Source organism: Poecilia formosa, unplaced genomic scaffold (genome assembly GCF_000485575.1).
Source record: "Poecilia formosa unplaced genomic scaffold, Poecilia_formosa-5.1.2 Scaffold282, whole genome shotgun sequence".
In the NCBI taxonomy this organism is placed as follows: domain Eukaryota; kingdom Metazoa; phylum Chordata; class Actinopteri; order Cyprinodontiformes; family Poeciliidae; genus Poecilia; species Poecilia formosa.
The window spans coordinates 475,833-502,297 of record NW_006800221.1 but is presented as its reverse complement, the minus strand read 5'-3'; the positions used below and the strand labels follow the sequence as shown (position 1 = coordinate 502,297).

At 40.1% G+C, this 26,465-nt stretch overlaps 1 protein-coding gene across 9 annotated transcripts in view; it reads left to right on the top strand.

Moving 5' to 3' along the window:
- Positions 1 to 3,879: 3,879 nt before the first annotated feature.
- The window catches only part of rapgef1b (Rap guanine nucleotide exchange factor (GEF) 1b), a 48,325-nt gene continuing 25,739 nt past the window's right edge, over positions 3,880 to 26,465 (top strand). For 8 of the 9 annotated variants that reach the window (XM_016681480.1, XM_016681486.1, XM_016681481.1 and 5 more), the window contains exons 1-2: positions 12,417 to 12,537; positions 25,749 to 25,894. In XM_016681480.1, the coding sequence (XP_016536966.1) occupies positions 12,432 to 12,537; positions 25,749 to 25,894 (252 nt within the window). In that variant the 5' untranslated portion in view covers positions 12,417 to 12,431. Of the gene's footprint in view, positions 4,204 to 12,416; positions 12,538 to 25,748; positions 25,895 to 26,465 lie in introns of those variants that run through there. The other variant, XM_007571547.2, reaches the window with a different exon arrangement.

The window sequence follows — 26,465 nt, the reverse complement described above, 5'->3', positions numbered from 1 at the left end:
ATTGTTTATAATTATGTGTTCACTATTTCTAACTTTGTTGGGAAAAATTGTTCCAACGTTCTCTTTTTCAAAAAAAAATGAACTTAACAGATTAGATCAGATTAATTAACGTTTACTCTTCAACTGTTTTTAAGTGTTATCTGTAAGTTACTTATGTCCACATGGGGAGTGTGTGGCCCTGTTTCTTGACCTCCCCCATCTGATTCTCCCTGTCTGTGTCAACCAGGGTCCCAGTGTGTTTGTTGCAGGGATTCCCATGGAGCGTTGACCGGGTAGTGGCCTGCACACTACGTGCTTGCCGACCATTGCCTTTCATGTTCAGTTTCTTCGACTCATGTCAACACTGACACTAATACCTCTAGTTTTCCACCTCACCTTGATTCTGTCATGGAATAAAAAAAAAAGTTAATTAAAAAAAAAAAATCCTCTTCTGACAAAAGGAATAAAGCCAGAAGACCCCCAACTGTTGTGCGGGTTTTTTTTTGTTTTTTTTTGCCCACCTCCTCCAATTCATTTAAATGTATTCAGGCATTTAAGCCTCAGTGATTCCACCCCTCTGTTTCCAAGTCCTGGGTGTGTGACAGACGGAGGGGCCTGACCGCTGGCCAAGGTTAACAGAGCCTTAAACTGGGCTTGAGCTCTGCATCGCACGCCCACCGCTGCAGAGATCAAACGTCGTTCTCGTCCCAGCTCACAGTGACAACTCTCAGCTAACCAAACTGCTTCGCTTCTCCTTTCTTTCCACAGTCTGCAGGGAACCGCATTCAGCCCCACGGCAGACTCTAGTCCCAGTGGGACGTTTCCCAGTGTGCAGGAGTATAAACCTTCCAAAACTCAGTGTGAGACTAAATGATGTCTGTGTCTTTGTGGATGAGTCTCAATTTAGGAATAGCAGAAAAATCAGAAAATGTAACTTTTAAGATCATAAACTCCTCATAAACTCTACTTTTTTTTTTTTTTTTTTTTTACTTTATGCATTCTCATTTCACTTTCTCATGTTTGCCTAATTTTAACTAGCAAGCTCATCAAGAAAGCAGCTATTTTTTATTTTTAAGCTGCAATTAATTTCTCTTTTACTTGCATTTTTACAGCATCCTCTTTGTTATGCCTTTTGTTACATTACAACTACTAAAACTACACCACCTCTTACAAAACTGAGCATCAGAGCAAAAATGGATCTGCAGTTCACGAGCACCATCTTCTGGTAGAAAAGAGAATGGCAGCGTCTGGATTGCACATCTTCACATGACCAACAGATGGCAGCATAGAGCCACTTAGGATTTCAATTTACAGATTTTAGGAAATTACATTTTTTTTTTAGCTAGACATTATTAAAATTTAATTTAAAACGTCTATAGTATGTGTAGTCTAATATAATGTTTAATTCTATCACACGTGATTGGTAGAGCTTGTCTTTGAAAGTGTGCTAAACTTCTAGACAAATCTGTTGCACTTTTGGAAAAATAGTGGCATACAACACAAGCTTTTGTAACTTTAAAAAGTTGAATAAATATATTAGTGTTATTCCAAAAAGGCATAAAGCTGAACAACACCCACTTTCTTTTTTATTTTTCAAGTGAGGATTCAGCTTGTTTTGTACTCTGTTTTTGTACTGTAGCAGTTGCAGAGGTTACAAGGTAATGCCAACATTTCTTTTCACAAAAGTATCTGTCAAGGGAGGAATACAAAACAGTGTCAATTATATTCCATGGAATCAAAAAGGCAGTCATCAGAAACAAACAAAATGAAGGGAGATGTTTCATTTGAATAATTATTTTAAAAACACAAGTTAGAAACTGGCAGGGATGCAACCAAGGTGGGGATACAATAGTAACTTCATGAAATTTTAATAAAAACTGAGCAATCTCCACATGTGACAATATCTCATGTCAGCCCAGTCAATTGCATAGAGTCCTTGACCTTGTAGGAGTAGACCGGTAGAAGAACCAGTCCAAGATACCTACTGTGTTCGAGGAAATTAGAGTAAACGAAATTCAGCTTTTAAAGAGAAAAATAGTCAGAATTTTTTTTTAAAGAGCATCCTGTTCAGTGGTGAATTTTAACAAACGTTTCTTCTGCACTTACCAGTAAGGAAATATTTTACTCTATTTCTCTTAGTTTGTTTCTTTTTTATATATACATGTGGGGGCTTTTCAAAGTAATAACATTTTTGACTTTCCCATGCCTCAACATCCTGTCCCAACTAGTCTCTTACCGCCTAGCAGCTCATAGTTTTTCCTTCTGTGAATTTTATCATTGCCTCAGGTAAGGTATTTCACTCCTTCCCCTGGTGCAGCAAACACACCCACACTACTCCCTCGCTCGTGCACAAACAACAAGGACTTTGCACTCTGGGTGTGGTTTCTGCAGTGCAAGCAATAACACGAGGAAGGAGGCATAATGGCAGCTGGCTTGAATAAGAATCCCTGACACTCAAGGCCTGGGCTTGATAACTGATTAAAAGCAGCTGATGACTGGGTGAGCTGCACAAGCCTTGGAAGAGAGGAATCCAACAACAACAACAACGCATAATGAAGTCCTCCATGCACGCCTCTGCTTTCAGGAGCGCGTTGCACGAGAACATGCTGACCCAGATCTCTCAGAGAATTAAGATCATTCTGTCAGACAGATCAATTATTCATAAAAAGATGACATTGAATGCTCACTTGACATGCGAGAGACATAATGGTGGTCGCTCCTGAGCGTCCAGGATAACGTGCAGCAGCAAAAAGGCAAGCGGGCCAGGTCAGCAGTTTACAGAAATCAAGGTTAAAATCAGAAGCCGTGTCCCTCTTCCTGCTCTTTCATTTTTCTTTATTTTCCTGCCATGGACGCAAGTGATGGTATGTAAACAGCTGAATGTGTAAAAATAAAAGTGTGGATTTAGTAAAACAAGGTTAATCGCTGTGCTTTCTTTAAAAAGTTTTTTTTTTTCTTTTTTAAAAAAAAAAAGGATTTCATATCAAGATAACTGTGCAGAAAACATTGCATATTGACCTTCACTTCTGTTTTTCAAGTTAAAAAAGATGAACAACTAAAATATTAAAACGTTGAGCAGGATTGTGGTGTTTTGCTAGGAGCAGCTGGTGTCTTTACTAATTCAATTAATTACAGTCTGTTTAGAGAAGTTACAAATACAAAATGGAGACGATCTCATCAGAAACACTGACTGACTCGTTTGAAGTTCCAAACGTAAGAGTTTGGAATAAAATATTTTTCTTATGATTAACAAGTGTTCTGATCGTTCAGACCTCACTGGTGAGACCAGCACTTTTATTTATCAAGAAAATACTAGCAGAAATCAGAGTGGTAGAAATGTTAGTCAAAATATTGTCAGGGAATCCTATGCTGCTAAGCTTTTTAATGTGCAGCTCCCTCCTCTGATCTTTTCTAAATAAAAATGGAAAAACTGCTTGTAAATGGACAGATGGATGACAAAGTTCCTTGGCTCCCACACTGTAGTGACATAGCTGTTGTCAACAGCTAACTGTGTGATTGACACAATAAAAATTAAACACAATTGAAGTACATCCTTCAAACATGCAGAACCAATTTATTTGTTTTTGACTTAATGGTCACAGAACCTCACAAAATGAATTAGTTGCACATAATAGCATAATAAAAGGCATGTCACATGCGGCAACTGTAAAATAAAACTCCTGAAATTGTATAATAGAAAGTTCAAATAAATTTTCAATGCATAAAGTTATTCCATAAGCACCACGTGTATTTTTGTTTAAAAACAACAAAAAACTAGTGAGGATTGGTTTGCAACTCTTTGAAATGAAGTTACAACACGCCCATCGCCTTGATGTCAAACTGACGTGTCCAATTCCTACCAGCAGGGGGCGCTGTTACGCCAGATCGGATTTTTTTTTTTCTTCTTTTTCCCTGCCCGAGTCTGGGATCAGGGCATTAACGTGTGTTGTGCGCGCGTGTGTGTGTGTATCCAGTGAAAATTACCCGGAGACGGACGGAGACCGTTTTTGACCGTACCAATGTGTCTGGCCTGTAAATACAGCGCATTAACCCCAACGGAATCATCTCCTGGACACGGTGGGACATCGAAAATGAGGGAATAATCGGAGGACTCGCGCGGCGAGGCTCGTCTGCAGCTACCGTTTTTGTTGAACTGAGAGCGGGGATCACAGCTGCCGCTGCTGCTGGCTACGAAAATGTCGAGAAAAATAGAGAGCAAGCAAGGTAAGTCCTGCCCAGGCTAGACTCAAAGCGAACTACTCCCACCTCGGGATACTGTAATAACGGGATTCCTTATAAAGGGGAGCTGTGGATGGATTTAAACGCGGGATGTGTATGGGTAAATCTTCAGGCTCCCGGATAACACTGCATGAATGTGTCCAGTGTAAATGGTGGTTTAATTGGGCCTCATGGATTGCTCTTTTCTCGGCTATCCAATTGAAAATAAAGCGTCACTCTCTATCCTGCTCGCTGGTGTTAGCTGATTTAGCATGCCAGTGTAAAATAAGGCAGAAGTAATATCACATATAGATGCTGTGGTTCTTAATCTGGCATGGGACTTCACCGGCATTTTATCAGTCTCCCTGTGATTTTTTTTTCTTCTTCCCCCTCTCCTTTCTACGGTCACATAAATATAATCGTTTATTGTTTGAAAACGTCCATACCCGCTCGAAACAAATCTCAGATGTTTTTGGTGGGATGAGGAAATGTCTCGGAATCCTTTGGGAACTCGGCATATGTTATTTAAAATGTGTTCTCCCACGGCTTATCCTCATTTAATGTGGGTTTGCTGCTGGAAGCAGCAGCTAAATGTTAGCTTTTTGAGGCTAACGTTAGCTGCGTCGACACCTGGAGTTAGTTCACGCCCAGGACCTGTGTATATCTGTGCTAAACTGATTTTCACCAATGTGCATGTGGCAATTTTTTTTTCTTTTTTTTTTTTTTTTTCATGGTTTTGGTCGCTTGTTGTGTCTGCCTGCGTGGCTCATTTTGTATGCAGGCGAAAGGCAAATAAAGCACTGCATTGCACTCTGGAGTGCGAGTGCAAACAGGGGTCGTCTTAGGTATGTATGCCTTTGGGAAGGAAACTTTATACCCGCCAGATACACTTGCATCCCCATCCCAGCAGCTGTCTCCCTGCCTGGCCTTGTTCATATATATACAGTCCTGCCCGGTGTCGCCTGCAGTAAATGGGACTCCCATTAACCGGCAGGCGAGGAGGGAGTGTCATCATCCACCGCCAGGCTCACTCATTCCTCATAGGCGTAAAAGTTTCCGATTCCTTTCGTGTCTTGCGGACAGATGACTACATATGGTCACAGCTAAATGAAAAGTCAGAGGCAGTGCAGATTCTGACTCGCACATCTGCTTTCCCAAGCTTTCCTAATTATACTTATAGGGGGACTTGTAGGTCTGTTGTCAAGGCACAAACCCGTCCGACACATAATTTGCATCTGATTCCGATTTTTGCCTATTCCCGTTTCCTCTTAAAGTCTGTAATTGATGATAAAGCATAACAGTATTCTTCTGACATGATGGAAAAAAAGAATGATCTGTTTTAATAAAACATTTTTAGAAAAAACACAGAAATAAACAATGACTTTCTAAAAAAAATCTAAAGTTTGAGCAGCAGTTCATTTTTTTTCATCATTTAAAAAAAAAAATAAGGCAGTAAAACCGTAGGCAATATTTTTGCAGCATATCACATTTTTGTCCTTTCATAAGTTTGCAAAGTTTCCTTTTTTTTACACACTTAAAAATACACAGCTTTCAAGATTTTAATTTCGTGAAAAAATAAGTAGTATGGACCTATATGCTATGCATTTCATACATGTTATCCATATAAAGAGTCTGCATTATTCAGCTAAATTGAGAAATAAATTGAGAAATAACATTTTAGCAATATCTCAAAAACAAAAAAATAAAATAAAATGACTGCAGAGTTGACAGTTTAATCAGTCTAGTATCTAGGAAAACACAGGAATTGTTCTGTGTAAATTCCTATAAATTTAATGAACTCTTTACCTGTGAACTTTCAAACGATAAAAACTACCAGTGTTTCGTAATTAAACGTGATCCGTTCCATTTCAAATTACTCTTAAATACGTGTAAAACGGAGGAGGTTTGCTGGAATACCTTCACCTTCCTGACAGTTTTCCTTTCTAAAAGTTTCTCGCACCTTAAGTTAGTGTTTTTAGTTTGTGGCTGATCGATCATCAGCCGGGATCAATCGGATATAAAATCGCCTTAATCGGGTCACTGGAAGATTTCCATTGCATCTCCACTTTTAAACATTTTCTGATTGTATGTAAAGCTCCCAGTTGTGAGCAGATGGATTTTTAGCCATTGACTGAAGAATGACACATGATGCACGGGATAACTACTCAAGTGGTTGCCATGGTGCACAGGTTGTCTCGGGTTTATCAATGCAGTGCACACATGGACCCCAAACTTTCACAGGAGAGTAATGGCCAGATTCACTTGCTACATAAACATACTCCCCTCTCGCCATGGTAACCGTGTCCCAAAATCGCCGGCTTTTCCTCTTCAGGGATGTTAACGCCCGGATTCGTGACCTGTTTATTGGAGTTGGCTTTGCAACCTGCTGTGTGGCGCTCCATTTTGATGTCACATCCAGCTGCGTCAAAGTAAATAAATAAATAAAACACCCAAGTGAGTGGTTGATTTATCCTCTGTAGCATTTGTTTTGTTGCATACGCACCCACATGACCTCACTGGTTAGGCACCCGGGACTGTAATCCTTAAACAGATACAGAGTCTTGAGTGTTGCCCAAAAACCCTTGGAGCAGCTGACTTGCAAACTCGCTGCTCTGTGATTTCCTCGAGGGAGCAGGAACCGGGTGGAGAGGAGCAGAGATTTACAGCAGTTTTGTCAGTTCACTTTTGGTATGCTGTGCTCTCTTTGCGCGTCTACTTAAAAGTTTGGGACGTTTTGTGTCGGCGTGCATGGGTGACAGTTACGCGTAACGAATAGCTGATGAGCTAATAACGGCTGTTGTTTCTATCATTTTCATAGAGACTACAAATATCATGATCCAGCTCAAAAGCTTCACTTGAGTTTCTGTTTCCGTCTGTTTATTAGACAATTTAACATCTGAGCAAAGCACCGAAGACATGAAAATGACAAAAAAAAAAAATATATATGCCCATTTTCAGCTCAGATTACTTGTTAATCATAAATGGATTCAGTCTTTTAGTTCGTTTGAACTGCTTTTTTTTTTTTACCTCCATTTCAGTCATTCAGTCCACTTGAACGAGCTGGGAATAGAATATAAATGAGATTTATTACCTTCCTCCTAAGGCTGTCAGTTATATAATAATGTGGTGTTTTTCCAGTTCGGTTCGTTCACTTGTTGGCAGCCGCGGTGGATGGTCTAGACGCCATTTGTCCAACCTCTCTCTCTGATTTCAGATTCGTTTATCTATCAAACTAAAAACTCTCTCGGCATTTGGTGTTTGGCAGGTGTAAACCTGAAATGTACGATTTGTAAACAATACTGCATCCTTTATGATTTGCTCAACTCGCTTCTCTCTGTGCCTTATTCTTGTTTTTCCCAACAATACTCCCTTGGTGTAGGTGGGATTAGCTGCTTGTCATCGCACAACTGTTGTGACATTCATGGGTGTGTGGAATCGGTATTGGTTTAAATGTGAGATACGTCTTTAATGCAGAAATGTGTAAATATCTTTATGGAGTTGGAAACACTTTCAGAGTTTGCCGCTGTTTGTAATTATGAATTTCCCACCAGCAGAAAAAGATGGCCTGCTTGCAAAAATACCTTTGCTGCAACAAACCTCAGAAGATCTTCTCCATTAAATAATAAAGCTGTTGCAGAAACTATTTTTAGGTACAACTAAACTTATTCTGGTTTGCAGAAAATGAGATTTGGATTGTTCTGCAAAGAAAGAACTCGTTATGATACCAGGATGTTGTGCTTCTTTTTTTATTTGTATTAGCAAAAAGCTCTTATTTTGTTTATAACAAATTGTCTATTTGCACTTTTTTCTTTGTTTTTTTTTTTTTTAAATTATTATCAAATCAAAGGCATGTGATGAACTAGCGTTTTTCCCAAGGTGTAAAATATTGGTCAGTGCTCCTACTAATTTGTGTGTTTTAAGCCTTAGAAAATAAATCTTAATCTGTCACAACAGCCACTGGCACAAAGAGTATAAATCAGAGTTCAGGAAAAGCCTAATTCATGCATCTTTTTACATTTCTGTGTGCAGAATTGTCCCTGTCTGACCTTCCTGAATGAACCTTGTTTATGTGATGACATGAACTTGTAGTTTTCTACGCGAGCGTTGAGGTGGTGGTGAGTTAGCATAAGTTTAAATGCTGGAAGAGAAAAGAGATAGGTCTGCATTACTGTTTCCTTTTTATTTTCTCCCCGGCTATTGCAAAATCCATGTTTCATTTTCGACACGGAGTCAGAAATCATGACACAAGTTTTGGCTCGTCAGCGTTGGTAACAAAGCTGTGGGAGTATCGGCGTTTTAAAATTAGCCCGTGGACTCCTCTCTGACTGGACCGTTGATAGTGGTAACCGGCCGCAGCGGAACTGATCCATCAGTTTCCTATTTTAGACTCCCTGCCACCCCCACTCAACCTCCCCGCAAATAATGGGAGTGTGTGTCCGTGTGTTTAGCTGCGATGCAAAGAGTTTCCTCTCTAGCATTCCTAGAGTTAACGCCGAAGTGCGAGTTATTCGGACGCCTCTGTGCTTCTCAAGTGGTGACTGGAATGCTTTAAGCCTCAAATATATTGTTGTGTGATGTACAGAAATAGCGAGGCCTGCGTGCCTTAGTCACCAGAGCTAAAGAAGTTATGATTACAAAACGCTTCCTGGGACAATTTGGTCAGGCCACATTGCTGGTGAATGATCCCACTGTTACAGAGGGCAGGCTATGGGTCCTGGTTTGACATGCTGCAATTTTTGAGGTTTGATGGGAGCAAGCTCTTCGCCCTCCCTGCACCACAGAATGAGAGGCCTGCTGCTCCCATATAGGTTTAGCAGTGTTGTAATTAGATTTTCTCCTTTTTTTTTTTTTTTGTGCGTGTGTTCTGTGTATGGGAAAGCAAAGAAGGAGGAGGAAATATGGTTCAGGGATGAGAAGAAAGAGGGTGGAGAAAGATTAAAGGAATGGGATAAGAAAATGGATTGATTGCACGTTTGGTAACGACTGGGGCCGAGGCAATCGATGGGAAGTGGAAGCAGTCGGGCATTTGCAACGTGAATGTTTTCAAGTCCTTTGGTCTTCTGCGTTTTTACCAGCTTCTTCCGAGGAGCAGAAGGCTGCGGTAAAGGTCGTTTTCGGAGGGCCACGTTTGTAAGTCGATGCCAGTTCTCTTTGCAGGTTTATGTCTCGGGCTTCCGTCTGTTTTCCAGACTCTTATCGCCTGGATGCTTCGTTTGAAGCTGTGTGTCGGCATCTACGCCAGAGAGGTTGCTTATTCCCACAGGTGGACGGCTGTCTTCTTCATGGCTTTCCCTAGTGCATGTCACTGGGAGTTGGTTCCCCTTCATGGACACTGATGCCACCTTCTTTACTCGGACCAAGATTTTTTTTCTTTTTCCCTTCTCGAGGTTTGCTTTTTCGAAACAATCAACTGCTTCCCAGTGCCCGTCGACTTCTGTCACGTCTATTTGCGGCTCTTGACTGTGAAGCGCGATGCAACATGGGTGAGTCAAGTGAGGACGGTCACAAGGACTGGTGAGTTCATGACTAAAAGTCAGCAGTCCCGTTGAGGGATGGCTGTAAAAATGCGAGGTTGATCGGCGAGCCTCAGCTCACAGAAAGCGCGACCATCAACATCACCAGGACTAAGCTCAGTGGATAAAGGATTCTTGCATGGGCAATATAAGCTGGAGGAGCCAGGGTTCCTCTGAGGACACGGACTCCTCTCTACGGGAGGATGTGGATGAGGACGCAGGTAAAGAAACTGAAACACACACAGAAAATTACTGTAGATCTGCCTTGTCAGAATTTCGTGTTTAAATGCTGGTTTTTGAAAACCTTTACTCTGTGATACTGATTTTATTAACTTTTGGTTTCTCTTTAAGAAAGTTTTTTTTTTTTTTTTAAATAGATCCAATTGATAAAAGATTAAAAAAAAACAATTGTATTCCATATAGACTTCCTGTTTTCTTTCTTGCTTTCTGAATGCCTGAAGGCAGACAAGTTGTAGAAAATATACTTGCTGTTTCAGAAGCACATCTCTCTGCTTCTTCGTTGCAATGGCTGTTGTGCTTGGACGCATGTACATGGTGCATTCACTGATCAGAAAAATATCCGATTTTTAAGTTTCCGACGAGCTGATTCCAGATCAGGCCAGTCAACCTGGGAAAAAAATGATCATTTTCAGTTGCCGTGTGATTCATCAAGCACCTCTAGTTGTATTGTGCTTTTGAAACATGTTGAGCTGAAACGGCTGAGTAGATGAAAAGCTGTTCAGTAGTTTTTGTATTTCAATATACATGATAAGAATGCAGGGCTTTCACTTGAAAATATTATCAAAGGCTCGTTTCACTCGACCTCTGCTTATGTTCTGACTACAGAAGTTTTACTGTATAAAGTTGTTGCAGCAGTTTTTATGATTTAATTGCTTAGTTTTAATTGTCTTTAAGGGGCTCTTAGGGGTGTGTACGTCTTTATTTAAAGCTCTTCTTACCAGTTTGGAAGATTTCTTTTTTAACTTTGGTAAAATAGGTTCAACTGACAGAATAAAGTGCAGGGGACATTCCTCGCTGTGCTTTTTGTGTCATGTGGCTTTATAGAAAGTGCTCATTTGCGCTGCTGAAGCCTTGGGCGGACCCAGCTTTAAGAGGCGGCTCTGCAGGCCCGCAGCCCTCCGTCAGAGGCTGCCGCTTGACCTTCTAGCCTCCACCATTCGTAGACAGAAGCGCAAGCAGCCTCTCTAATCCCAGACTCATCAGGTGACGACTTGCCACAGTTGCCTGGATGCCATCTTCTTAATCCTGTTGCGCAATTAAAAAAAATAAATAAATAAATTATAGTAATAAAATTGCATCGCTTACACGGCTGTGGTTGATTTGCTTCACCATGGTAGCCGAGTAGGTTTGTTGACCCACACGTAGGGGTTTGCGCCGCTCGGGTTATTAATGTTTGTTATGAGCCGGTGCTAAACCAGTCGCACTGTGTGAAATGATCCACCCTGGTGAGCCGGTAGCACGTACAGGCTCCTAAATTAAGGGAGTCGAGTCCATTATTGTGTAATTACACAGGACTGAGAGACCTAATGCCTTGTTTTGAAAACACAGTTGCACAGCAGTTGGTGTTTGGATGAGTTTGTGTATCATTCGTCTAAAATAATTTGCTCCGTATTTTTAGCGATATTAGGTCTCTGTAGTGACATGTAGATTCTTCGTTGTGATTCACTCGTATTTATATCGCTATTTATTACATAGAGCAGGCTGTACTCTATAGATCTTTTTAACATTTGGTGGGAACTAATTCGTTTGTTGCCTTTAATTTTAAAGAAAATGGTTTCATGTTTGTTTTGACTATTGAGTCAAAGATGGAATAAAATTCGATATAACGCCAAATAGAATGAAATTTGACATCATGCTGTTATGTTTAGCTCTGCAACAGACAATAATTTTAATTCTATCAATTATTTTGACTTCTAATCAGTCTGTTAAAATTTTGGCACATTCTGCTGATTTTCCATTTGAATTTTCTTTTTATACAATGGGATTTAGAAATGTGTTCAAAATGCAAATAAACAATTCGGTTCCCGTTTTTAAATGAGAAAATAAACATTTTACTGCCTAAAAATGCAATAACGTAGCATTCCTTTCGCTGATCATTTGTAGCAAGGGATGCGTCTGCAGTGAAAAAATTTCTTCTAATATCAAAATGTGATACAAAATGTGGTACTCTTTCTGTTTGACTCAACATCAGTGCAGCTGACTTTTTTTTATTTTTATTTTTTCGGTTAAACGATTCATTGGGTAACAAATGGTGATTAAGAGAATTTTTTAAAATTATTTTTTTATACAGGATGCTACAAGTAAACGGCCAAAAAAGTGGTTACTTAAAACATAACTGAGGTTTAGATGTATTAGATGACATTGTTTTCAAGTTCTTGGCTTGCTTGAACTTTTGCAGATTTCAATTTGCCTTTTTAATGTAGTTTTCTTGTTAAGATTTGATTTTAGAAATTAGGAACTCATGACTTCCTCCAACGTTTGATGTGATTGTCGAATGCTAACCTTAAGTTGTTTTGAACAATGAATTGTGTTTATTCTCTTGCTGACTATATCGCCTGCAATATTACTCTTGATTTTGGCTTTTTTTTTCCTTTTTTGTAATGAAAAATATGGAGAACCAGTAAAACTGTTTTTGTGTCTTTGCCTGGGCTGAGCTTGTCCACTCGCTGAGACCCTAAAGTGGCAGGGTGCCGGCGGACAATGAAGGGGAAGCTTTACAGTTGCTACCAGTTTCCGACGCCACTCCAAATCAGGAATGAAAGGAGAAGCTGGCATCGCTTGCAAACAAGTCACTGCTGTTGTCGAGGTAGATCTATGTTTAGATGCCTTTGTTTGTTTTTTTGGCTCCATCAGTGACTGTGAATCCTTAGATTGATATCTTTTAATCCTGCCGGAACTGTAAAGGATATGGTGACTCGCAGGCACACAAATTGTGTCGGCGTGCATCGACCCACTTCTTCTTGGATTTTTCTATTTTGATCAGATTTTAAAATTTTCAAAAATGCTGGCTAAATATTAACTTGAGAACAAAATAATGTACATTTAGATTAATATAAATGTGTATTTGTTTATTACTCTAAATATAGATTAAACGTGTGATACAATTAAATTATTTTTCTTTCACCATCAGCACAAACCTTTGCAAACGCAGAAAAGTCTTGTTATATTTTTGTAGTCATGTGTTATGGGCGTCCTATTAAGTTAATCAAATCAATAGCATGTTTGCCTATGAAGCAATTTGGTTCATTCATTGGCGTGGTTGCCATGGATACATCCAAGGAAGTAAAGTTTGAGACCTTTAAGCTACAGTCGTTGCAGGAGTTAGCTGTATTGCTAACCTCATGGCATCTTGTTTACTCGCTGCTTAGATATCACTTATTGTTGATTTGGCTTGTAACACATTTAAGTATCTAGTTACTTGCACGTGTACGAAAGTTGTGTGGAAAATGAATAAATGTAAGACTTTAGTTTGAACATCACAAAATGTGACAACTTATTATTCATGAACATTTCAGCTGATTTTTACGCAACTCGGACCACGTCTGTCATTTTTACGTTTTGGTGCAACAAATTATTATTATTTTTTTTATTGAAATGTGGGGAAAAACTTTTTCAACATATTGTTTGTGAAGTATTTTATTTTAAATAATAGGACTCTGCATGAACTCTGTAAGTCCTTATTTATGACTCCACTCAGACCCAAACTTAGCCATTAGCTTCAATCACAACTGTTTTTTTTTCCTGCTTTACTTCACCACAAACATAAAACAATATAGGTTTTAAAGCAACCTGCCAGCTTTTCTTTTTGTTCTTGTTTGTAATGCATCAGTTGTATTGAACCTTCCCGCCAGCCCTGTCCAGCCTTTGTGCACAAAAGTGTCAAGAGGTTGACAAGTAGGCCACTGTACAGACAGAATGAGCTTTGTGCAGCTCTCTAACAGGAGGAGAGTGGTACCACTCCTCACTGCTCGAGGCCATTTACTGTTTCCTATGCTGCTGTCTCTCTGCATCTGTCTTTTACTCAGCACTGAAGTGATTGGTTCTATTGTGGCTGTTTGTCTCTGTGGGCAAGATCTGTCTCGTTTCTCGAGTGCTTTATAGCGAATGTTTGCTTTGTGCTCTCCTGCCAAGCAGCTGCCATTCTCTCAGAACTCCAAATTCAACCAGCAAATCAGCGTTGTTTTATTTTCGCTGTCGCAGTCTGTTCTCTGGTGCCGTTTGATGTCAGAGATCCTGACAAGTGGGGGTATTTATAGCTCTTTGTGGTTCTTTAGTATATTGGTTTCACCCAAGGGGAACCTGCTGCCTGCCAGCCGGTGCGCGCTCGCTCTGCTGAAAGATTCAGTTTGAAAAGTGAGCTTTAAATGGAATCCTAAATAAAAAATAAAAAATAAAATGCAGTGATATGCTGCCAGAAGGTCACTTTAAGGATCAGGCTGCTTTGAGCTGTTTGGTGTGTCTGGGATAAATGAGGCAAACCATTTCGAGAGAGAGGCTTGAGAAAATCCAGAGACGTACCAATTTTGGGCAAGCCTGGACTGCGAAGAGGAAGCGGCACTCGATGATGGAGACAAGGGACAGGAAATCGTACCAGTGGCTTCGGCGTCAGTAGGGAAGGAACAGGAGGGGTACCCAGGATGGCGTGTATGTGTGTGTTGTGTGATTTCCCATTTTCAACAATTTGCATCATACAAATTTACACCCCACCCTGTCATGAAGCTTGGTGAATGTGTGGCAGTCTTTGGAGTCTTGTTTGGTACACAATGAAAGAATTAAGTTATTATTATTATTATTTGCTGAGTTAAAGTTGTTTTTTTTATGTGTGTACAAAAGAAAGTAATATGTCACTGTCACCAGGTTAAATAAGCAAACTCATGGAATTTCGGTTTTCCTATCAAAATACAAAAGCACCATTTTATGAAATTTGTTGATACCTTTCACACATACAGGTTTGACTGGGGATGTCATGATAACAAATTTTTGCTGGACAATAAATTATTCCAGACATTGCGATAAACTTCAATATTGTTGTTTTGAGTCCATTTTCAAGTAATGGCTACTAGTGGTAATGGCATAATAATTCAAGAACACCCTCTTTAAAGATCAATAACTTTTCATTTTAATGAACACTGGAACTGGAAGACATTTTAAATATCCAAAATAATTAAAGAAAACAACAAATAAAAGGATTTAAAGTCTCTGTGAACAGAATTGTCCTTAGAAAAAGTGCTAGTTGAGACCAAAGGATCAGACTGAAGACTTTTGTCATCCAGTTTGTAGTAGAAAGAGAGCGAATAGAGAAAAAAACAATAAATGATGCAAATAGAAATTATTGAGCCCATTTTAGCTTATCATAGATTGTCTGACTTGTTGCTTATTGGAAGAAATCTAGACGGTGTTGAGGAACATCCCCAGACTTGCTTGTAAGATGAAATCCGTTTCATTTATTGCAGAAAAGGAAGACGTAAACAAAGAGACAAATTTCCGTTTTCAAGACGTACAGCAAGTTGTTTACATAACGTACTGGTTGCTTTTCCACTGAATGTACAACCATCAAATAATGGAATTGTTTCTGAAACATGATGCACAGCATATATACATTCAATAGTGCATTGCAGTGTTGTGAGGATAGTGTTGGGTTTTTTTTTTTTTTGGAAGCATTCAGGTTTTCAGAAATTGCTTGGAGAAAATGGCAGAAGCAGCCAAGTAGCACAGAGCAATCTAAGTTCAAGATTCAAAAAATGTTTTGTTTGTTTGTTGTTGTTTTTTTATAGGAATCTGAAATGAAGTTGAACTTTCATTGTACTACAGCCGTGCCAAAGGTAGAAACACCTTGTTTAGAGTAAATACTGACTGACAGCATAGTGCCACTTGATTAAACGTGCCTGAAAGGTGAGCGCTGTTTAATCCGGAGGCTTGTAGATTTTATGGCACATTACCAGTGTTTCGCAAAGCAGTGTTTTCCACTCCACTGTTTGCCGTCTCGTTATCGGCGGGTTTTTAAAAGAAGCCGGGACCATCAAAAGCTTGCCGCTCGTGCGCCGCAGACCATGTTCTGCTTGTCACTGGTGCTGCTGAAAAGTCGCGCCCCGGGGGCAATTCGCTCTTGCTTCTGCTTGCAGTTGAATGCCTTTTAGAGACGAGTCGTGTGCTTATTTGTTGGTGTTCCTGGATGTGTGAGTGAAGGCCCGTGTGTTCTGTTGTACACAGGACAATTGAAACAGCTACACCTTAGGGTTCGCTGTGTTACTTTCAATACAGCCCCAATAAAGGGATTTGCCCAGAGCTCCCATGAATATGTTCCATTAGCCTGTCTGGTGGCTGTAATGAGACGTCGACCCATATTGAAACCATCCGATTTGTACTCCAGCTGGCAGAGAGGCTGGATTATTTGAGCGCACACGCATTATCGTAGAGGTCAGTCACAGCCCAGAGTAAGCACAGTGTGGCATGTTTTTTTTTTTTTAATAGCTTTGTTAGAGTTGTTATGCAAAAGTAGAAGGGTACAGTAAGAGATGATGATGCTAGCTTGAACTCTGATAGCTTGGGGGTGAGTTTTAGTGTTCCAACTAAGCCAACAAAGGCTAAAATTTCACTCCTGAGCTATTTAGAGAAGTGAATTTTGGGGGTGTACTTATTTGGTCGCAGTCTTAATATCTTTGTGTGTGTGCTGGCTATTGGAGGGTGTAATTTGAGAATATTTTAGGGATCAGAGAGTTTCTATGTCCTACTGCCTCAGCTGTTGAAAGTGAATTGAAAGAGGATGTGTTTACTTTTTTTTTTTAATATCGCGACTTTTACACATCCACATTTGTATTGATTCATACAGGAATGCTTTGTTCATTCTGAAAAGGAAAGTAAAGCATTAACTTGATTGACCTTTTTTTTTATTAATTTAATATATTATCAGTACTTTGTAGCATAACCTAATTAAATGCATGACTAACAGGCTTTGTATAGCAGAAATCTCACGCACTGCTCTTAATATCTGCACAACATCCATTGCATTTCATTCAAGCATTTAATATTAAATGCATGGGGAATTGTAACCTCAGAAACCCTGAGATCACGCATTGTAGCTTATTTTAAATGGCTGTTATGGCTGTAATTTATGATGTATGTTATTCTTTGCTCTGCCTTGTTCGTCATGTTGCTGTAATGGTAGACTGCATATAAAATAACCGTGCAACTGTGCCTGACGGTGGATGCGGATGGCAGTAAATGTACTGGCATTAGCTGCTGCCTTGTTTCCCATTAAAATTCTGGTTTAGTTTTCATGGGCAAAGATATGTTTCTTAATCCGTATTGATGTTTTATTCAAACACTGAACAAGCATAGGTGCGTCACCTGGGGATTAGGTTGGATTTGGTTTTGTTTTGTTCTAACATTGCGTGTAATTAGTCTAGTCACATGTTTCACATTGTAGTTTAACCTTACCACAGGTTTCAGGTGTTTTTTTTTGTTTTTTTTGTTGTTGTTTTTTTTGCATATTTTTACACTTATTTGGCGCTTGGCGCTAATAAAAATATGCATATTTTCCCTGTTACCGTGGTGACAAACCTGACAAAGTGGGCCAGGTGTTGTGTGTTTAGGGTAAATGTAATGATTTCTTTTTGGCTTGTCTCCTCAGTTTACCATGTTGTCTGATATAATTTAGAAGAACTGTTTTTACTCTCAAACGTAATCACACCAAGCAGTTAAGTATCTGATGCGGTGCTTTGTGATATGGATCTGCGTTATAGATCGTCTTTACCGTGTGGCGCGCTCTGTTAGTCATGGATGACCAGGCTGTCTGTGCTCATGCGCGGCAGCACACAGAGGACCTCCATCCCCGCTCTGATATCTACTCCTGAGCTGACCCACGGCTGCTGGTTCTGCTTTGCCAGTCATTGACATGCTGAAGGGCGTGTTTGTGGAAGCCGCTGACAGCATACCATAGCGCCTGTGGTTGATTTTTTTTTTTTCTTTTATCGCAACCGAGATAAAGAAAAAACAAAATGACCCAGGTGCCCTTGGATATTGAAAAAAAAATTGTAGTACAATATATATTTCATGTAAAACCTGCAAGCACTCATACAAACCACCTCATTTAGACTTTGATTGGATCCCAGTGCAGTATTGATAAATCTTTCTCACTGTTCACACATCATGCTTGCTTTGACTCCAGAAGTCATTATAAAGAATGCTAATGGGGAAATCGGTATAATGCATTGCCAACTGTATATGGACCATGTAGAAACCCTCCATGGTCTCATTTACTATTTTGTTTTGCAGAAAACAATATGTGTTAAGTGGGCTAAGCACTTAGCATCCACTTCATGTCATTTAGTTACTCAGTAAGTGAAGCTGATGCTCTCTTACTGAGTCTCCCTGTGGCTCTTTGTTGAACACCATGCCTAAACAGCACAGCTGGAAAGCTATAAAACACACCATTGGACTTCTGCCTCCATTACTTCGTAAATCAGCTGTAAGCCGTGCTCTATGCCAAGACTTTTTCTGTTGCTGCTACTGCTGCTGCTTTGCTACCTCTCTAGTAGTGTTACTTTGCCTTAGATATCTACAAGTGCAACATATAATATTTCCTGCATGTCTTCTGTCAGAGACCAATTTTTCTGTTTTAAAAACTGAACACAAACATTTAGAAATCCCTAAATAAAGAAATGAAATGATCACAATGATAATGAATCACATTTTTCCTGTTTAATTGTCCCTTTTTCTAATTTGTCTGTTTTTCTGCTGGTATTTCTGTTTGCGTTTCACGCCATATTTTGTCACTCTTCATTGCTGCGGACAATATGCCACTCACTGTACTGTTATTTAAAGACTAATGAAGTCCCCTAGAGAGAATTAAGAATTAAGAGAATTAAAAATCTTTGTTTTTGTAAAACATTGATGTGCTGATTCCACTTTTAGTCATTATTTATCTTTATTTAATACAATTCTAGTGTTTCTAGCCTTCCCACTGTGTTACGGTCATCAATTAGTTACTTTAGCAGAGGCGATATCAGGCCACACATTTTAATTGAAAGACAGTTATTTCAGAGTTGACATTTGAAGCCATCTTCAGCATCTTAATATTGCCAAAAAACCAAGGTTGGCATTACTAAACATCTAGAGACAGAGTGTTAGTGTTGGTGCAACCTGGTAGTGATTAGGACGGTGCCTTCACCATCTGACTCCATAGTTTAGCAGAACTATTCAATAGCAAATGACTTATAATTTTATTTATTAAGAATATATAATGAAACTAAATTGAATCTTCCCCTTTGGAAGATTTTTAAATAATGTTTCCCTTCATATGTAGGAAATCAAACGGCTGTAACTTAGGAAACTGCATCTGGGATCAAAAGTAATTTTTTGAATTGAATTTTCAGCAAAGGACAATCAGTGAAAATGCCTTGGTCAGCACTGTTTTCACTAGCCTGCACCAACATGTTACATGTCTCCATGGTAACATGTTGCTTTACCGATGACGAATACTTTAGGTTTTTGCTCAGATATGTGTCACAAGCATCAAGACGTAGGATTTTGTGCATCTTTTTCTTTGTACGATGTTAGACACCAGCTGACTCATGGCTCTTGCGGCGTTTTGAGATGTTGCTATGGAGTCAGTTCAAAACAAAAACATATCCACATCTTTCTTCTGGTATGCTACATTTGTAGTCTTTGCTCAGCTTAATCAGCAGGTGGCCATGCTGCTTCTCTTCATATTAACTTCTCTGTTATTGTTCATACATAATTAAGGCTTTTCCTAATCTCCACTGGGGAAAAAACTATACATTGTAGAGCATGCAATGATATATAAAATGTTATATGAAATTATCTGAGAGAGATTTATTTTATTCTTCTCGTTAGTTTTTCATCCTTTAGGCAGAGTAGTAACAGTCCTCCATTACTTTGGAATATAGCGAGACTTGAAATCATTTTTATGTGTTTTTTTTAATTGCATTTATTAAAGTCATACTTTCAGATCAGTTTTTTTCCACCAGCTGCTTTCTCTTCTCCAATTAAGCTCAAACAATGACCTTTCAGACTCTTGTTGTGCTCCTCCTGAAGCCAGGAAACCATGTCAGTTTAAGCGCAGGGTTCACGCACACTTTCATAGACATAAGGTTTAGGAGGAGATGGCAGCTGTTTGTGTAACCCGAATCACAACCTCTGCTCTGTATCCTTTCACCCTGCAATCATCCCGTTCTACGGGTGGAAGGAACTTGTGATGGATGCACCAGCTGTCTTAGAAGGGTAACACCTTAACTTGGCGGTTTTAATGTTTTTATACAGACCTGGACCAAACGCGCACAACCACCCGACAACTGCACTCACTGCCAGGAATTGGTCTTACAGTTATTAACATCAGAGATTAACATTTTGTGGCCATTTCAAAATGAAAGATACATTCTAGCATTCCAGACATAGTTATTAATCACTTTTATTAGGATCAGAGGCGTAAGGTAGCTGTTGCTGTAAAACAAAGTTTGCAACAGAGATAGAAAGCGGAAAAGGGTAAAGCCAATCAACTTTAATATATTTTGTCCAGCCTTCCTGTTATCTACTGAAAGTCTTGCTCTCTCAGAGCTTGAATTAACTGGACATGCTGTAAAGGCTTTCTTTTAAACAGGCTGCTACATCACTGTGCATAACCTGACTTCATGTATACCTCACTAATATTGAAAATGGATGCCTTGGGGTGTTTAGACTTCTGGCAGTCTGGAGACTAAAAATTTGTGTTCACACTGCACTATGTCAAACAATCCAAACTAATTAAAAACCTCTCCACCCCCTCGCCTGTGGTGGCGCTGGACCAAGAACCGCTGACGGAAATGGCACAAAAAACTTTGAATCAAACACTGAGCACAACTTCCTTCCTCATGAAATGTAAACAACGAGTAGGGTCAGATTTTTAGCGGTTGTAGGATATCTCTATTTCCTTTTGCAAAAGACCATGGGCCATTTCTCCCGCTAGTGCTCAACATGCCCGTTTGTTTTGGTTGTATCTACCCAGAATGCCCTGCACTACAGTTGCTTTGTGCTTTTGGAGCGGTCTTTGGTACGCTTGACATTCACATTCAAACTGCACCAGAGTTCACTTCTATTGAGCTGAAAATTAGATTGTTTGGCGGACCACAGTTTGCTTTTTTTCCCCCCTCATCAGAATATGATTATGTTCTAACTTCTCTAAATGAACCAGACTTTCTAGGAAGACAAACTAGAGTTTAAGTTTAACCAATCAAAGCTGGTATAGGCATACATAATGAAGACTGTAGCATGGGACAATAAACTGGCAATGTTAGAGATCAGGTTTATTGTCAACCTAAATTAGTATTCAGGTCAATGCTGCTTAACTTGTAGTTTGTGGATGCACCTAGTAAAAATACATTCACATTTTCTACATTGGGTGTGTGTTTGTTTACTGATTGTGCAACAAAACCTTGCCTTAAGCAGCTTGAATGCTCTCTAGACTCTCACACCACAAATGTGTGTTTTGTTAAAGATTTGCAGGGTTTGTAGTACTTGTTTTTAAAGATCTACAAGTATCTTAGAATAAAAAAATTAACGGCTAGAAGAACATTTAATTTGCTCAATATCTCACTGGATCCGCTCGTCAGTCAGCCTTGGCTTTCTCATGTATCCCTTTTGACGTCGACGTAGGCTACTTCACGATACCTGCGTCGTCGCCTGGATGACTGAAAGAAAAGTTTTCACTGTGAGCTTTCTTTCACTCTTTTACTCAGTCCATGACTGGTCCGATTCAGCACAAGAGACATTACAGCCCATGACCTCACCCGCTTACAACTCTGGCCAACGGCAGACAGGAAGCCGCAGAGAGCAGGAGCGATGGCCTGGCTGCTGAATGGCCAACGCAGAGAAGCCTGCTTGACCATAACAGAGAACCTCACTGTATTCCTCCTCTCTAGTCTCTGCACCCTCCAACAACTCTGTTTCACGCAGCTTATTTTATTTCTTTTTTCCATGTAACGATCATGCTAGAGGCTTGATTTTCTGTTGGAGAGGCGTTTCCGTCCAGAGAACCGTTCTCAGACAGCAAAGCTTCGGGGACTGTCATGATGTCTGCCGAACCAGCTGCATGGAGCACAGTGGTGAATCATTTCACTCATGGCAGCGTTGCTCTACTCCGCAGCTGCAGACTTGGACGTAGTCCTTTTGGGACTATGTAAGCTGGAACTGAATGTCCAGCAAACTGTCGGTGTCTGTTCTCATGGCTCTGCTCTAGTGTACACCCCAACCCGAGTTTTGAACAGATTATTGCACAGATTTCATTCTTCAGCCCGTTGGATGGAGTCTTCATGCAATAGATGCCCCTGCCTGACACAAATGACACTAAAGCCCTTTTCGCACTGCAAGGAACAGAACGGAACGGCACGACACGGGTTCAAAGTAGGGCTGACCGTTTTTGCATTAGAACTTCCAACTCGGTTCCATCCGGCTCCTTAGAACCACAAGAGCTGTGGTTCCAATCGGGCCGGCCAAGCGGGGCTGCTTAGAATTCAGCAGCTGATTGGTTTAGCGTCAGCCGTTGGTGGTTTTGCAGTCAGCCGTTGATCGGTTCTAGCTGGCTCTCACTAAACTGTTCTTACTGTATTTTGTAAAGAGGGCTCTTTTAATATTTTTATTATTATTATTTTTAATTTGAGATGAATTCCTCTCAATATTCTGCTGTTACCTGGTCCCATGATGAGGTAATTTTTTTTCCTCTGCTTACTCGCTGATGAACGAGTACAGAATGAGCTCGATCGGTCAACGAGGAATGAGAAAGTTTTCCATCACATCTCTGAGGAAAAGGCTGCGGCCGCTACATCGAAACCATTGTTTAGTTTCAAAAATAATAACGTCAGGTACAGCTTCGATGCCGCCCTCAGTTATATGCAAACCCAACAGGGCTGCAGTACTGGTGGAACCGGACCGAAGCGTGCCGTTCCGTTCCGTGCCAGACCATGCAGTGCGAAAGGGCCTTAAGATGCTAAAGGTTACATAGAGCATTGAACACTCACATGAGAGATAAACAATGGAAAGAAGGAAATGGAGATTTATCAAAACTATGATATATTGTCATCACAATATTTACCAGTGATATTCCTATCATATGTTTATCTGACATATGATTCAAATTTTAAAAGTAGCTTGTCATTTATGTAAAGAAACTACATACTTGGGGATATAGTGATAAATTGGCCACTGATTTCCTTGGTTTTGGGTGAACCTCCGATGCTTGCATAAGAAACCAATCTTATCTACTTCTGCAAATCTCTGAAAATCAGCAACTGTCCCCTTTTGCTCTGCAGTGATAGACGGCTGAGTGACAGATGCACACACCAGGTCACATCAGCACATACGCGGTTAACAATAGTGACCCACCGTCGCACCCCTATAAATAATACAAGGTTGGCTGGAGAAGTAAAATCCCCTTACAGTGTTTTCTCCTAACCCCTTCATTCAGAGAAGCATCATTTTTTTATGTGGCAATACTGCACTGCATATTGCAATTCAGACAGTTGAGATGAGGATGTTGTCCCTCTCCAGTTGTCACAGCATCTTGTCCTGCCTCTCTCATTTAATCCTGCCAGACTGACTAGATGGTGTTTTACTTTTACTTTTTTCTTTTACCATTCAATTTTCTAAAACATATCGAGGTTTTTTTGGTTTTCTCTGCTTGAGTTTGGTGACATAATGACTACTTATAAAACTAGATGTAATTGTATCTTTTTGTTGTTGTTTTTTGAACCAGCAAAGGCAGCATATTTATGTGTGGAGAATAATTTTGGCTCCCATATTCATGTGACTGATTTGGCCCATTTGGAAACTGAAAACTAGGTCAAATGAATTTTAAAGGTAAAGAGGTGCCAAGAGGTACATTTCCAGTAACTCTGCACATTATTAAATCAGCGTTGCAGCATAAATAAGTCACTCACTCTGACAAAGCAGCCAGTGTTTTTGTAGTTTTTGCTCTAAATTGCAAAATACAGGGTTTTTTTCCCCCCTCTGACTGTTCAGTGTAAAACAAGAAGAATCCATTCTTCATATCCCTCTTGCATCTCCGGATCAGGAGGAATCGCTGCTGGGACTGTTCACCAACATTTTTAATGACACACAGCCGTGTTTGGCTGCTTCAGCGCTCTTTAGCTTCCACTCAGGGTTGAGGATGAGGAGGATTAAGGGCGGAGAGCGGGAACAGAGGGGTGGATATGTGCACGGCCTGTTGATCGATGGCGCCGATGAAAGCGCGCTGTGGCTCTGGAAGTGTGTTGTGTGCCGTTTACCTGCTGTCGATTGGTGTTCGACATTGTTTTGGTCTTTTTTTTTTTTCTTTTTTTTTACGCCGCTGGCCCCGGAATCCCAGATCCCGCTGTCGTTGAGCTAAGGGGAGATCACCGCAGATAGAGGAGTAATTTTGTCACTGATAAAACCCACACTTCCTGCTGACTCCCGGTGCTGTTATTAGCATTTATCTCTTGAATTACTTTGGGGTAGCAATATAGAGAGGGAGAAAGAGGTGAAAACAAGCAGTGAGCGAGCAAAGGATTGTGCAGAAATCGAGAGGTGCTCAATGTTCAAATGCAGCTGGCTGGCACTTCTTCAGTTGCATCATTTTAGTGAATCATTTAGCCATAATAAAGCTACTGTTAGTTGTGTGCCTTGGAGCAATTTTATTTCTCTATTCATCCCTCTTGAGTCAATACTTTATATAAGAACATTTCCCATCAATTACAGCAGCAATAAGCCTTTTGGGGATCTCTTTACTAGATTTCCAGAGACTGAAATGGCTCCCCTTCCTATTTTGGAAAATGGTTTAATCTTAGTCTGATTGAATGGAGAGCATCTGAGGACAGTCTTGTCTTGGCCTCCTTTAAGCCTGTATTAAGAGTCCTCCCGGCATGTTGCAATAGCAACTATTAATGCAAATTCAGTCATCGCTTTCAAATTTTGCACCGACTTGCAATTTTCAGCAGTCATAGCAACTTTTTTCGTAAACTGATCGACAATGTTAGCGTTTTCTGCATTTCCTGCTTTTCTGACTAATCACTGCATCTCGACCAAATTTTGACCAATTCGCTTAGCCCCCTTCTAATTTAACTTCCGGTTTCATGGCATCTCTTGAAAGCCGAACCTGCAAAATGAAAACTTGCGGCGCTAAATGTTGACATTTGTATTTTTTTTTGTCTTTTGTAAAAAAAAAAATCTTTTAAGATGTGCTGTAGCATTTGCTTGTACTGTGTGTACAGTTTATTTTGACTTGAATGACCAATATAAAATTCTTCTTTTGCACTTTGACGACTCCTCACTGTATGATTTTGTTTGTATTAAGGGTTCTGTTTCAAGAAGGTACTTGAAAATGTTATTTTTTTTACTGCAACTTTTTGAATATAGTGCCATAAAATCAGTAATTTTTAACAATCTCCAAAAAAAAAAAAACATCATGGAGGACCTGGTTAAGCTCTACCTTCCCATCAGTTCTAAGTTTCCTATCCCCAAGTAAAGCATCCCCACAGCATCATACTGCCACACCAATTTTTAGGCAGAATACCACACTATTTAAATGCAGCTGTGTCTGTTCTCTGTAAATGAATCAAATTGGCAAGTAATTTAACTAGTAAACTCGTGACCATGTCATTGTTTTCATTCTGGCCACGTTTAACTGTTCTGTCCTTGCCTTTGACTCACACACTCACACACATGTAGGGGCTGCTGGAAGAGCCTTGACTGTCCGACTGATTTATGTCCAAGACAAACAGAACAGATGAAATACAGATGCTGCACATACTTGATAAAAATCCCTGGTGCACCAGTGTCTTAAGATTCCACTTTCGTTCCGGCATCTCGCTTGTGTCCACATCTGATCCTCTCTTTAGCTCAGTTTCACAAGAGCGCCATTGTGAGATAGTGGATTTAGCTCTTCACTGAGCTCGTGCCATCTGTTTATAGATCATTTCTATTCTCTCCCCTCAAGCATGTTTACGCCGTGACTGACCACTCGACTTCCTGTTTTCCTTCTGTCCACAGATTCGCAACGATCCCATCTGTCCACTTTCACCATGATACTGAAGGACAAGTTCCACTCGCCCAAGATCAAGAGGACTCCATCCAAGAAGGCAAAGCAGCTGCAGCCAGAGCCAGCAGCCAAGAGTACTGAGAAACCTGCTAACAAGGTGACTGTGCACCTTGTTACCCACCTCTTATGGGAAATCCATATATTTTCCTACCTACACCGTTTGTTTGGGAGTCTGTTGTTTTCCCGTTCTGTGTTTTGTGCCCCCTGTGGCCTTGTATCCCTTCTGTGGCCTTGTGTGAGAGTTTTACTGTGGGTTCTCACAGTTTTCCAGTTGATGTAGAAGCAGGCTCCATTAGAGCAGATGTTTTAGTTTATAAAGACACCAGTGACTCTTCCCTGCTTCCCGAATGAGCAGCTCTGGTCCGTCTTTAGGGTTCAGTGCGCGCGAGTTTATTTGCCAGAATGATGCAATGAGACTTGGGACATTGTTTTGAATGAGGCTTTTAAACAAAGGCGTAGCCTGGTAACGGTTATCAAGATATTGGAAAGTTTTGAAAATGTAGATTCAAAACCATAAGAAATGTTCTATCACGGTTTCTGTGAGCCTTTGTTGTTGTTGTTTTTTTTTTTTTAAATAATATCCCGTTGTAAGTATCAAAATGTCCAGAATGTGAACTTTATGGCCCATATCTTCAAATATTCAGAGAATTTGAATCAAAAAGTGGTTT